General features: G+C 31.9%; 1 protein-coding gene across 4 annotated transcripts in view; it reads left to right on the forward strand.

Annotated features, from left to right (window-relative positions):
- USP15 (ubiquitin specific peptidase 15) overlaps positions 1-14,753 on the forward strand; it is a 113,289-nt gene that overhangs the window by 83,285 nt on the left and 15,251 nt on the right. For 2 of the 4 annotated variants that reach the window (XM_008684370.2, XM_040637210.1), the window contains 3 exons: positions 11,711-11,884; positions 13,320-13,478; positions 13,558-13,782. In XM_008684370.2, the coding sequence (XP_008682592.2) occupies positions 11,711-11,884; positions 13,320-13,478; positions 13,558-13,782 (558 nt within the window). Of the gene's footprint in view, positions 1-5,389; positions 5,536-11,710; positions 11,885-13,319; positions 13,479-13,557; positions 13,783-14,753 lie in introns of those variants that run through there. The other 2 variants (XM_040637211.1, XM_040637213.1) reach the window with 2 other exon arrangements.

A 14,753-nucleotide genomic window follows, 5' to 3' on the forward strand; every position in this document is an offset into this window, starting at 1 on the left:
TAAATGAGGGCATGTCCCATGACTAAGCCTTACAGTACAACATTTAAGTGGAGGAAAGACACTACTGTTGGAATGGGAGAAAAGAAGATTGTTTGCAAGTAGTTTTCTAGATTTTGTGATGACTTCCATTATCCTAAAAATATGAGACCAGGTTATTTGCTAAGAAAGAGTAAGATTGCTTGGCAGTACTGAGATCTCATTTGAGGCTGAAGATCATCAATTCAGAATGGTGGAAGTGTATTTACTTGAAATTTTCTCTAGCAGTGTTCAGCTACATGGTGTATAGAATAGATGACTGGGTTCATATAGTAAGTAATTGGGTTCATCTAGGGTTGGAGAGAGAAAAGAGCAAAGGAATTAAGAGCTACTAAATTAATTTTCTTGTTTTTATTGGGCTAATTTATTTAGCTAATCCAACAAACCACCATTGAGTCTCTACTGTGTGCCAAGCATTGTTCCAGCCATTAGTAATAGAGTTGAAAAAGTGCCCATACTCTAGAAGTTCATGGTGTAGTGAATGAAAAAAGACATATAAATAAATATGATACAGTATGTGATAGGATAGAAAACATGATCAGCCAAATGTTGCGGAAGCTAAGAAAAGAGCCCTTGGGAAATAAGTGAGGCTTCACCAAGGAGGTGACTTCTGAGTCCGGCCTTGATTTTGTTTGGTAGAGTACATTATTCATAATGACTTATGTTTTGTTCATTTGGTCATAAAAATAGCAATGAATTACCAAAGGTACAAACATAGCATCGTAGCTCATACTTGTTCCATATTTTTCCACCACAGAAATCCCTACATTAGAAATCTGTTTTACTGTAGCAAAAAACACATTGTTTATACATAAATTAAACACACATTGGCACCCCTTGTATGCTGGATATTGATGCTTTTTCATATGTGTGCCAGCTCTAAAGAGAAGTACCTAAAATATTTTGAGCAATGACAATATCAAGAGAATAAACATATAGCCTCCTAAAGTAATTACATCAAAGATGAGGTTGATTTGAATTTGAAGGGTTTACTGGAAATCACAGCTTTATAACCATGTCATGTATAATTAAAAATTAAAACTGTGTCGCCTTCATTTAGAGAGATTTTGCTTTGAATATAAACTGAATCATTGACGCACATATGTTAATATACATACACATGTATATATTCATTATGTATATATGAATGAATATATATATTCTACAGATTTGTTATAAAATGAATGATTCTTCAATAATTGTCCAAGGCCATTCTAAGTATTAAATACTTTGACGGAAGAAGTTTTCAGTAACTGTGTTTAAAAGAAATTACAAATTTTTACCAAAATGTTACTAATTGTTTATAAGGAATTTCTGAATAGTAAGATATAACATATTTTAAGATTCCTCTTATACTCACTGAATACCATACCTAAAGTGTCTCTCTCATCATGATTATACCACCATCTTCCTGGGGAACTCTACTGTCTTCCCTGAGACTTGTTCCATTAATCATTGTGTCATTGTTATAGACTTTTAACTCTACCTCTTCACTGTGTTTTTTTAAGCATATATACATGGTCAAGTCTTTTTTTCTTTAATGGGGGGGTGGAGATGGAGTGAGGAGTACTCTTAACCTTGAAAATTGAAAATAATGGTTGGTGCTTTCTCCCTACTTTTTCATCTTCCATTCAGTAGTCCTCTGCATCATAGCAATAGTAGTTACAAGCATGGATTTTGGAACCTGACTGCTTGGATTCAAATCTGAGTTCTGCTACTTGGTTGTATGATCTTGGATAAGAAACTTCTTAGTTTCTTCATCTGTTAGGTGAAGATAAATTGCTTAAGAAGTGCTTGGTACCTAGAACGTAATATGTAAATATCAACTTTTTATACCACCCCATAGAAGTTGCCTTTGATAGGCTCATTCTTGACCTTCTGTTTGCAGGGTTCTTTGTAGCCTCTTTACCTTTGAGAAGTTGACATGCACTTTAACTGACAAATCCCAAACCTATCTCAACCATAATTTTCCCTCCTGAGTTTCCCTCCAGTATGTAACTATTAGGTGGACATTTCTGCCTAGATAATAACACACTTAAACTAAATGTGTCTACTAAGACCAAACATATTCCCCCAAGAAACCTGATCCTTTTGTCTCTTATACTCCCTTATAGTTGTAACTATCCACCCACTAACCCAAGTCAAAAACTTGAGACTTACTACCTCTCAAATCCTGTTCATTCCACTACCGCTTAATGTCACTTATATCCATCTTCTCTTCTGTCAGTACACTATTTCAGTACTTGAGCATCTTTTATGTGAAGATATATTGAAATATATCTCTAACTCATATCTTTGTTCCTTTATTTCTCCTCTTCCACTCCATTTAGTACACTGATTTCAAAGTCATTGTTTTAAAATGAAAATATAATTGTGTTATCTCTTTGCTTAAAACTTGCTTCCTGTCACCTTAAGGATAAAACCCGAATGGGACCCTACCTACCTCTTTGGCCAAAACTAGAGCTTCTTGGAATTTGTTAAGTTTCAAACTTTTTTGTGTATACTGTTTTCTCTTCCCTGGTTGCTTTTCCCACACCTCCACCTCTCCCACCTTTCCTCTCTTTCTTCTGGATAAATACCTATGACATAGTGAGAATCATGAAAGTAGAGACTGTGTTTGGTTTTCTTTTATATCCCCAATGTTTAGTATAACGCCAGATAATAATACATTAGAACAGTGTTGCTCACGGCGTGTCTATGGATGAGACAGCCTGGTCAGCAATAAAATAAGCATAGAAATTAAGCATAAGTGATCTAAAATTTTTCTAGCTATTTGTCAGGGTAATTTTGTATCTACTGAATATCATAATTAAAACATGGGGCTTTTTTGTATGTCATTTTTTATTTCATTTTTCTAGTGGTTCATTTTTATTGTATTTTATGAAAGTATCAGTCTGTGATGATTTGGAAATTAAAAAAAAAAATTAGTTCTTTCACACAAATGGTCAGAGAAAAACTGCATTAGAAAATATACCCGAAATGTTTAGAACTTGACCTGTAACATATTAATGATATTTCTGAAACTGTCTAAACTCCAAAAGAGCACATTAATTTTAAAAAGAATTACAGCACATATTATCTATCTTTACTTCTTGCAGCTGAAGAGTCAGAAATCTACCAATATATATAAAGTCTGAGAAATACTACAGCTTTATGTTCCAGCAGGGTAACCAATCTGATAGCTCTTGGACTGAGCTGCCATGTTAATCACAGCTTGGCAGAGAAACCCCCACTACCATGCAAATAGTTTCTTGAATGATTTCATGGTGAATGATAGGAAAAAAGCCTTTTAGAACATTTTTATACTTCTAGAGACTCTTGAAATAATGATCTTTTCTTAATAAATATTTGTCGAGTGATTAGATAAATTTAAAGTTCTTTTTGGTTATGAAAATAATCAGAAACCTTCATAGTTCATGCTATTACGTGGTATTTAAACTTCTGTTTCAACTTACCTGAAGTATTTATTGTCAGTTATGGGCCTAATGTAGTGAAATGATGCAGAGAAGTATATGACATGGTGTGGGGTCCCTCAAAGAATGTAAAAAATCAGTTAAACTTCTTAGAAATTTTCTGCTATCCTTTCCTCTATGCCTTCACAGGAAAACTAAAAGATCAATGAATCACACAATTTGTAATATTCATTTATTAAAAAATGTTTCTTTACTGAATATTTTGTGCAAGGTACTGAACCACACATAAAATTTTAAAGAACCATTGTTTTTTCTTAAATCCTTTGTCTTGCGTGAGTAAAATAGTGGCATTCATTTCATTGTGAGCCATTTTTGTATTATAAAGGGGATAGAATAGATACAATACTAAATATTAAAATTGAATTCATACACTTTAGTTCTTTAAAATATAACTTACATTAAAGTTTATTAATGTTATTAGAACCATTTGTTTTTAGCTTGCTTCCTATAAACTGAATATTAAGCTTAAAATCACTCATTAAGTAGCCTGTTAGTTAAAAAAAAAAAAAATTAGACAATTGCTGTTATAGTCCAGTTGTTTGAAAACCTTACATACACCTGTGTGAAAGTTATAGTATTATTGTTGGTGTAATCATTATCACAGAAGCTTTCAAATTTATTTATATTGCAAGTGGATCTTCTAATTTCTACTTGTAGCATTTAATATGAAAATTAATGGTCTTTACATAATCATGGCTTTTTTTAACGTTGTAAGATTTATTCACTGCCAGTAACAGGGTAGTCTTTTTGAGAAACTTAGAATTCTCCTCCCTCAATCCTATAGATGAGAGAGAGAAATACAAGCATATTTCTTTGCTAGCTAACACAATGTTTCCCATTAGTTCTCATACTTCCCAGAGCTTTCATAATTCTTCATCGAATTTAAATAGTATGTGAAGAAATTTCATAGAATTTGAAGGAAAGGGTAACAGCAGGAACTTAAGTGAAATTTAATTTTATTTAGGTCTTTAACATAGTGGCCAGATTAATGACATATATTAAAATGTTGAAACAATATCCTTGTCCAGTTCAAAACTGCTGCCTTTGAAACTATTTTATGTAAAATTCCAATATTTTAAGTTAAGTGTATGCCAGTGCTTTCTTCTCTGACTAATTGGAAGGGGGGAAAATAGTTCAAAGTTTTTTTAAAAATAAATGAATTAAAGTTATATCCACTTACATTTTACTTACCTGATTTGTTTTTTAAAGAAAGCTTGAAAAGAGATTGGAAATGAAAAGCAAAATAAAGCAATTATATTTGCTCTCCCAAAATACATGGAGAAGCTTTAGAGTTGATCTCTCAAGTGTAATGAGATTTGCCTTTCTTAGGGAAAAAAGTAACAGAAAATAAAATACCAAGTGTCTTAAAAATATCTCATTTTTAAAATTTACTTGATGAAGGGTCAGGCTTATACTTATACTTTTTCATCGTAAAAGTCCACATCACACCTTCCTTTCTCATACACTATCTTTTACAGAACTAGAGCCAGTATCCCAGTATTAACAGAACTCTTCAGAATTATACACTATCTTTTGAGAATGTTTATACTGTTGTCATGACAAAGTGAAAAACAATAGCATGGCAAATCTGAAAATTCCTATTCCATCTAATCTTAAAATCCAGGGAAAAAAATATTGGGTTATTCTAAGGTTACTTTAACCATGGATTACTTCAGGTTTTATTTTTAAATCATAAGAAAATAAAATGGTTTCCTCATTTTAGATTGGGTTTTTATTTTTAGTATTGGTTAGTTTGAAGGTTTAGCTACTTTTTTTAAAGAGTTGTGAGTGGCATTACATTTTGATCAGTTACAGAATGAGTTACACAACTCAAAGCTTTAGGTAATCAAAAATTAAGTTTGTTTTCTTTCCTGTTCTAGTTACCGGTTTACTAAAATAGTGAGCATACATGATCACTTGAAAATTGGGCTTCTGGAGCACCTGAACAGAAAGGGAGTGGTTCATATTCAGCATTACAAAAGACAACTTTCTCTTTTTGAAGGGGATTACTTTGGCTATTTTCCAGGTACTGGGGAAATTCCAGATTCATTGCAAGTTATTGGGATGGCTATTAATTATTCATTTCCTAAAATATGTTGATTACAGACTTGAGATTTGGTTATACAGTAGAACTTTGTTGCACTTCATTAGTTTAAAAAATGATGTAGAAATTTATAGTGAAATACCAAATTCAGACTCTTACATGAGTAACATATTTTTTCAGAGAACTCTAGAAACATCACTCTTACTGATCACAACATATTTAATGGTAGAACTTTTTAAAAATAATGTAAGAGCAATAGGATTTGTACATGTATGTATAAGGAAAATGTGCAGAGCATTATAGCTTTTCCAACTAGTTAAATAATGAAAGAAAATCATAACCTCACATAATAGTACAATTTTAGATGTATGGAAATTTATAACTAGAGAATTTTTCATAGAGAATCATGGCTTTATAAAATAGTTGAATGGTATCTGCATTCTTTTTTAAAAATAGTTGTTGATGGTAGCAGTGGTTGAAGTTCTATATACTTTGAACCATATAGCAGAATGTCCACTCGATTAGACATTTGATTATTTAGAAGAATTCTCTTTAGAATTTTTATGTCTGGTTCTAGGTTGAAGATTTGGGGAAGAGTCTTTATAAAAATCTTATTTCCAAATATTTTTCCTTTACGTATCTTTTACTTATATGGATTTATCTTGATGGTCTGGGGCATTCACAATAGCTGTTTTCCTTTATCAGGAAAGCCTTCCTAGGCATTATTTGACTTTTATTTTTGAACTTACAGAACTTTCAGATAGTTTATAGTTCTATAACAGGGTGCAATTCAGATCTCTTTAGGGTTTTCCTACTGCTCTCAATTTCTCTAAGGACTCCTTCCTGTCTTTCTGCCATATAAGCATTCGTTCAACACACCTTTATTAAGGTATGTGTCAGGCATTGTGCTATAGACCCTGAGGTACAAAAGTGAAATAGACATGAACACTGGTCTCAAGATAAGTGCAGTATAAGTGAGTTCAAGGTATAGAGTTAGCTCAGAGGAAGGAATATTATTCTTCCTTGAGGTGCCGAGGAGCTTGTGATGTTTGTAAAAGATGCTGAGATGAGTGTTAAATAATGAGTAGGAATTTCTGACAGGGGAAGAATATTCTAAGAAAGGGTGGAGGAGTACATGCTAAGGTTCAATCTTAATACATTAAACTAAAGGCTAACTTTGTCTTAAGACTCCTAATTCAAATTCACATTCAAGAATATTCTTTATTATTTGGAGTTTCCATTTTAAATGCATATGTAAGCACAGCACAAGTAGAGAACCATAGAGCCACTTTCAAGAACAGATATTTAGCAGTCACGTCTGCTCACAAAATGATTGGCTTGCACATACCCAGGCATTCTCATTCCTCATGGACCAACAGTTTTTCATACTTGCTTATAATCCTGAACCTTCCAGTTAACCAACTGGTCATTTTATGATGAAGGCTATCAAACTAATGAATGCCAAAACTAACATAGTAAATATGAAATTTAGTTTTTTAATCCTTAGCTCTTCAATTGCTCTCATCAATTTTGCACATAAATTATTAACTTGCCTAGGAATCATAAAAAATATTTAACATAGCAATATTTAGCCTAGTTAGCAAGTGCATTTTTGCTTGTTCATTATTGTAAGTTTTTACTTTCTTTTACATTAAGAACTGAAACTACTGGTACAGAATCCTTTTCTTCATTCTGATTATTGCTTTATTTTTAACATGGTATTTGACAAAATTCTACCCGATTTAGGAACAACTGTAGGCACCATTATGATATAAACAAAATGTGCCTTAAGATACGTGTCTTATGATCAGTCACATTACCTCATATTTGGACTTCATTTTTTTGGTGATGAGTTGTAAGAGGTAGTTCTTGAAATACTGAAGTGTTGGTATTTGTCAATGGCAGGGAGTTGAAATATGAACTAACAAAGGTGAAGCTCAAAATGGCACGTGACTGGTAGAATGTCACAAAACTCATAAATAGCCACAAAAATAACATACAAATACTGTTTATGTAATCCCTTTTGTTTTTATGATAGATTTATATCTATGTTCTGAGATTTTACTAGGAAAAACCATGTATGTTAATAAAGGTTGAGTTTTGTTCTGTTTTACAGTTTTAAGAATCATTGAGAATGAGAAATACATCCACATAGGCACATTACACATGTTGTGTGATTTTAGGTCCATATTATGTCACTCAGTGGTAAAGTATCCTACAGGCTGAAAAGGAAATTCCTTATGTCTACATATGTAGGGCTTGTAATATATATATGTCATAAGAAAGGAATTGTTTTGGGACAGTCCCAGTCAGATAGAAAAGTGATACTTGTTATAGTAGAGGAATCTTTGAGAGAGATGCTTCAGAACTATGGTTATGGTTGTTTTTATTATAGAACCAGCCAAAATATTTATTCTTTAAAACATTGTATTTAGTGGCAACCAGTCCAAGTGTCCAGTTTTCTTGTAGTTGTCAAAGATGTTCATGTTTCTAAGATAGCCTCATGTTAAAAGGTAGAATGAGTTGCATATATTATAACTCAGACTGCATTATGACTAATTTTAAGAAATGACCTTCTGCCACAGTGATGGCATTGAATACTGATAACACTTGAGGCATGGAAATATTTTAGTTGCTTGACCAGTACTCTAATTATATCTTGAAATTTGTACTAAAAATTATAAGAGAACTTTTATTATTTTAAGTGGTCTTTATACTATTTCAAGAATAATACATTATTTTCAAGGTGAGGGAGAAACGGTATTTTCAATATGAGAAAGAAAAGTCTGACATCATTGTCAGTTTTTAAACTATTGTGATACGTGCATTAATAGAACACTTAAGCTGTCTATTGAATTTCTGTGTTTATATGTGTTTGTATAAATTTTTTAAAAACACAGCTTGTGAGTTTCTTAAAACATTATGTTCTGGTGTACACCTGAAACTAATGTAACATTGTGTGTTTACTTACATTTTTAAAAAATTGTGTTTAACAAATAGAATGCTTTTTTTGGGCCATTTAAGACTTAATGGTTTAAATTTAAATATAAGGGTTGTCTCAAAATATATTGGTTATGCTATCTTGACAAGTAACACAAGCACTTATCATTAAAACTATTTGTGTTTTTTTGTTATTTAGTTTGTAATGTTGAATTATGGTCAACTTCAGAATGGCATGTGTCACTTTGAAAATAATCACTGGTCTCTGTGTCAGACTTAAAAAAATCCAGGCAGAGACCTACTATAAAGCAGGTAGTGGATTGAGTGAAAGTTAAACAAAAGCATGGGAAGGTTGGTTTTCTTTTTTTAAGTTGTTTATTTAAGTAATCTCTACACCCAATGTGGGGATCAAATTTATGACTCTGAGATTAAGAGTTGCACAAAAGCATGGGAAAGTTTTTAATAGGTACTGTCCTTCTTTGGCTTAGTATTCAGGTAAAAGTGCTTGAAGAAACTTTTGAGATTATTCATTACCAGCTAATATATTTTGCCCCCTTTAGTAATAATTCATTCGAGAAAAATTTAAGTACTCTGTGCCAAACATTGAAGGAAAAGAGTAAAAAAACCAAGAGGATAAAAACATTTGCTAATATAGGCAAGAACATGTTTTTTTAATGGTGCATTTACTGTACACATGCTGAGTGCTAGAGATATACATATAATTGATGTTATGGTTCCTGCTCTCATGAAAGTTTCAGTCCATTTAGCAAGACAGACAAACTAAAAATTAAAGTTACACTATATTATAAAAGAAGTATTGTAATAAAAGTGAGCATTATGCAATATGGAAACATACAGGAGGAAATACTATAAGGAAATCTAGGAATACTTCCTAAACAAGATACCTGAATCTTGGTGGTTTAGTAAAAGTTAGTTGGACAAAGAAGGTATATTTCACATAGATGGAGTGATATTGCAAATTTACAGAGTGAGAGATTGCATGGAGGTCAAGGAACCACAAGTAATTAAATGAGGCTAGGATGGAGTCAGATAAAGGTATTAGCAAAACATAGGCTACATAGGTAACAAAAGACAGACTTTCCAAAAATTTGAGATTTTAATCTGAAATGGGTATTAAAGGATTTATAGCAAGGAAGTGACATGATTAGATATAAATTTTAGAAAGATCACTATGGATGCTACTGGAAAGCTACAGAATTTTCAGTTATATTTGGAAGCTCTTTGCAAGATAAGGATATATGTAAACACTTAAGTGAAAAAGTTCAAAAATTATTTGTGTTTGTACAACTTGGTTCTTAGTTTGGTAAAACCATAAATTAGGTTCTTTGTATAATGTTGTTACAGACAGTAGTGGAATATCATATTCCTAGTATAACCCTGAACAAATACAAGAAATTGAAAAAAACAAAACAAGGATTTGAAAACTAATTGTTGGAAATGCTGTCTGACTGCCTCCCCTTTGCCTCTTTGACTAAATAGTGTTGATCCTATTTGTACTAAATCAAATGATACTACTAAGTGATGGCATTTAGTGTAGCCATGATATATTCTGGGTTACCTGACCCTACCTCTAATGTTGGGTTTATAACTAAAAGAAATAATGCAAAAGGAAAAGAGAGTGATTTCAAAAGGTGTGTACAATTATGAAAGTTTGAGGTTTAAAAGGAGTTCAGATGTAGGAAAGTATCCTTTCCCAAATTGCCTCCTACACTGTAACCTACCTCTGTCTTCCTCTTACTGACATAAAATTTGTTACTGCTGAAGATGGCTTGTAAGTTATGCTAAGGTCTATATAGTCTACCCCAAACATTTTTAACTCTTTTTATATTGCTTTCGTTGCCTAAGAATTATAATAAATTCCATGATTTTATAAATAGTTCTCCCTTTTTGCCTAATGATAGGGGCCAGATTACCAATTTGAGCTGTATTATTTTTATTCCATTGAAAATATCAAAATAGATATTATAGTTACTTGAGTAAAGATAAATTAATTCATATTTGAAACCACAAAATAGAATTTCATAATTTATTTCAAAAAATCAAAAATGCCTAATTTTGAATTTTTAGCCAAACAGTGCATGGTATATAGACATAGTTTATGGTTCCCAAGTAATTTGCATGAACCGAGCAGGCTGAACTTTTCATAGCTACCAAGACTTTAATCCCAGGCTGTTAATCCAAATGAGTGGTAAGCAAGCTTTGAAAAACCTTGATTTCCATTAATGTAAATCCGAGCTCTCATAAGAATGGGTTTCAATTCCTTTATATGGAAGCAACTACCTTCACTTAAGTACTTTGCCACTTGACTCCCAAGACAAATGTCTTCCTGCAGCAAAAGAAAGTGACCTATATGACCATATGTCTCAGTCATTAATATTCTATTTGGTGATTCTAGACATCTAATTGATAAATTAATAATGGGTTTATAATTAAATTGTATGGTCTTATCAACTTAAAAGTATTCATCTTGAGATAAAATATTATGGAAAAACTATACTTCTGCCGTCTATTTTATTTTAAATCCCAAATTAGTTAATTCTAAATGAAAAAAGTGATGGAGAATTAACTTATTCATAGTTTTAATCTTGCCATAAAGGAAAATTGGATTGTTATGGTAATGAAGAACTTGATGGTGTAAGAATGCACTTAGCCAGAGTTCACATAACAGAAGTTGGCTCAGCTAATCTGTTCTGTCTCTTCTAAAAATGGTTGACCAAATGGAAAACGTAAAGGCTGCTCTTTCATGATAAGGAATTGACAATGGAAGAAGTAAATACCTCTTTAAAGTTAATTTCTTGCTTGCACTCTATCTCAGTTTTTTACCTACTCAGGCTAATTTGCAGGTGCCTGGGATGAGTAGACAATCCATAATTTCTACCAATCAAGTAAAAGAAGGAAAGAAAACTCTGAGCTTCTCTCCCAGTTAACAGGTAGTTTGCTGTGGTTAAAATTAATGCAGATTTTACAGCAACAAATATTAGCATTTTCATTTATTCTAAGTAATTGATTTGAAATTTGGGAAATGAATAGTTGAGTGCATCATTTGAGTGTTTATTTGACTAGTTACTTATAGTTCAAGAGGCCATCATTTAAATTTTTCTCTGTACATTATGGCAAGTCAGTTTGTTTCTCTCTTCATTTTAACATGTTTAATGTGTGGTTACTTTTACTTGAAAATGTGTTTTATTCTTTGCAGTGTTTGAGCAACACACCTCCACTTACTGAGTATTTCCTCAATGATAAGTATCAAGAAGAACTGAATTTTGACAATCCCTTAGGAATGAGAGGCGAAATAGCTAAATCTTACGCTGAATTGATCAAACAAATGTGGTCTGGAAAATTTAGCTATGTCACGCCAAGAGCCTTTAAGGTTAGTATAGTGAGTACATTTTCAGTAAGGGCTATATCATCCCCAAAAGGACAAAAATAGGTTCTTTGGGGAAGGAGTGAAAAAATCATAGCTGTTAAATTGATTTGTGGCCCTCCATAGGGACCCAACACAAATAGACACACAGTATGTCTGTACTGTTAAATTTCCTGGGTGGGGGATGGGACAGATGATTACTTAAAAATGTTCAAAAAGGTTCTGGGGGATGGGGAGAGAAATAAATTGGAAAACACTGTTATGGTACAAAATGACAGACAGCAGAGCATATGCAGGTTGCTTTAAAATACAGTACATATCTGAGAAACCTACATAAATTTTTATTACAAATGTAAAGACTAAATTTGGGCATGTCATTGAAGTCGAAGAACTCAGTTTATTTTGAGAGTCATTGTAAGTTTGAAAAATTATTGAAATTAAACCTAGTCTGCAAAATCAGCACTACATATTAATTAAATATCTTCAGTATAATCCTTTAACTTAAGTTTATTCTTATTTGTGAAATGGTTACCTCTTAGAACCAATAAAACCTCAAGTATAGTTTGTCATTCAAATAAGAATTGAGCTGAAATTTAGTTTTATATAGTTAAAAAGTTTTCCTATTTTTTAAAAGATTTTTATTTGAGAGAAAGAACAGGGGGATAAAGTTTTCGTATTTATTACAGGTGAGTTCTGTTTTGAAGAGAATAAGCAATTTTCAGCTATTTTTTGACACAACTTAAATGATACTCATATAGGACATCTAGGCAACATTTTATTAACTATATACTAGTTCTTAAAAAAAAAAACACTACTACATTTATCTTCTTTAACTTTCTAAGCTTTGGACAAGCTAGTTTAGACAAACTATTTCTCAACCCTTACCCATGATTCCAATTAGTTTTGTTTTACCTAGTTACTGTCTTAAAATTATGTGTAAACAGGCTCTTCGTATCTGACTTTTTCTTTCACATTTTTCAGTTTGATCAAAAAAAATACTTAGGACTACAAATAGGAGAATTATATATGAACGCAAACATTCCTGTTGTATCTGAGATTTATCCTCTTTTTTACACACAGAAACTAAATGAGAGCCTTGTAATTTTTTCTAGTGACCCAGACATATTATTGAATTTTAGTAGTCTTTAGAATATCCAATTTTGTACAAAACTTTACCATATTTTCTCATTCTTTCCTCAGGTCTTTTCTGTATTACAGATTAGTTTTTTTATTTTAGATATGTAATTATATGTACTTATGTATATGTAATTATCATATCTGTAAATGACTGCAAAAGTACCACAAGTTAATTTGGGGGCTACAAATAAATGTTAGCAGTCAGTAAATTCACAAAATATGAAATCTGTGAATAAGGAGAATCAATTTTTTTTTAATCAGTCTTGTCCCTATAACTGATTTTGTAGTTTTGCTTTTCTTACAGACACAAGTAGGACGTTTTGCACCTCAGTTCTCTGGATATCAGCAGCAGGACTGTCAAGAGCTATTAGCTTTCCTATTAGATGGATTACATGAGGATTTGAATAGAATTAGGAAAAAACCGTATATACAATTAAAAGATGCGGATGGAAGGCCAGATAAGGTAAATTTAATGATATTATTGTCACCACTGGTACAATAATGTGGTATCTCCGTGTAATATGTGTCTGTTTTTCTTACAGATAGTTGCTGAAGAAGCCTGGGAAAACCATTTAAAAAGAAATGATTCTATCATAGTAGATATATTTCACGGGCTTTTCAAATCAACTTTAGTTTGTCCTGAATGTGCTAAGATTTCTGTAACATTTGATCCTTTTTGTTACTTAACACTTCCATTGCCCATGAAAAAGGAACGCACCTTGGAAGTATACTTAGTTAGAATGGATCCACTTACCAAACCTATGCAGGTAAGTCATGATTATTTTCTTTGCATTTGTTACTTATATAAAAACTTAGTGTTGAGACCTTGTGTCTCAAGCACAATTCAATAATAAGTTTATTTGTGTAAGAGATTTTATAAGCTAAATACTTTGGAAATTAGTACAACTTTTTAGAGTATTGAAAAGTTGAGGGATGTGTAAAGTATCATTATTTGTAAAAAAAAATTCTCAAAGTCTTTTACTTATGAAAGAAAAATGAGAGGTTCAATTTTACAATGTTAGGATAAATATGAGCTTAACAGATTAACAACATTTTTCCTATTTTCCAACTTGAACTTTAATGTTAATTATAATTTTTTTCTAGTGGCTGTTGGAAGTAAAACTAATACCATACATTTTGATTCATGATTTGATAATGGTATACTTAAATACCTATAATTTTTAGGCATTTAAGAACTTGGAAGAGAAATAGAAATTTAGTTCAGCTATAAATACTTGCTTCAGTTATGTTTTAAGCAAAGCACTCTATTTTCAACCTTCATTTATCGATTAATCCTTTTCTGACATTTGAACCACTCTAACAAAAGTAGTTCTTCCTCTTCTACCTTCAGTTCAGTTCTATTATCGCACTTATAAATTTTATTATGACCTTTGATTTACTTATCTTCTCTCCACTAGACCATGAGTTCTTTGAGGATAGGGACTTTGTAAATCTTTGTATTTCCAACCCCCATGACTTGCAGTACTACTAATGCAGAAATATTCAAAAATTATATTCACTGAAATATGTGTTAGGCGCCTCATGAGAGTGTGAAGCTCTGTTTGGCAAACAGAGCAGATGTGGTTCCTGCTGTAGAGGACTGTTTACTGAAGATCTTTAGTTTAGAGTTCCAGACAGATAGTGCAGTTTCTTAGAGCATAGTAGTTACAATAGTCTGCTCAGGATGCTGCAACAAAATGCCATAAACTTAGTGGCTTTAAACAACGGAAATTTATTT

The sequence above is a fragment of the Ursus maritimus genome, unplaced genomic scaffold (assembly GCF_017311325.1).
Source record: "Ursus maritimus isolate PB19 unplaced genomic scaffold, ASM1731132v1 scaffold_21, whole genome shotgun sequence".
In the NCBI taxonomy this organism is placed as follows: domain Eukaryota; kingdom Metazoa; phylum Chordata; class Mammalia; order Carnivora; family Ursidae; genus Ursus; species Ursus maritimus.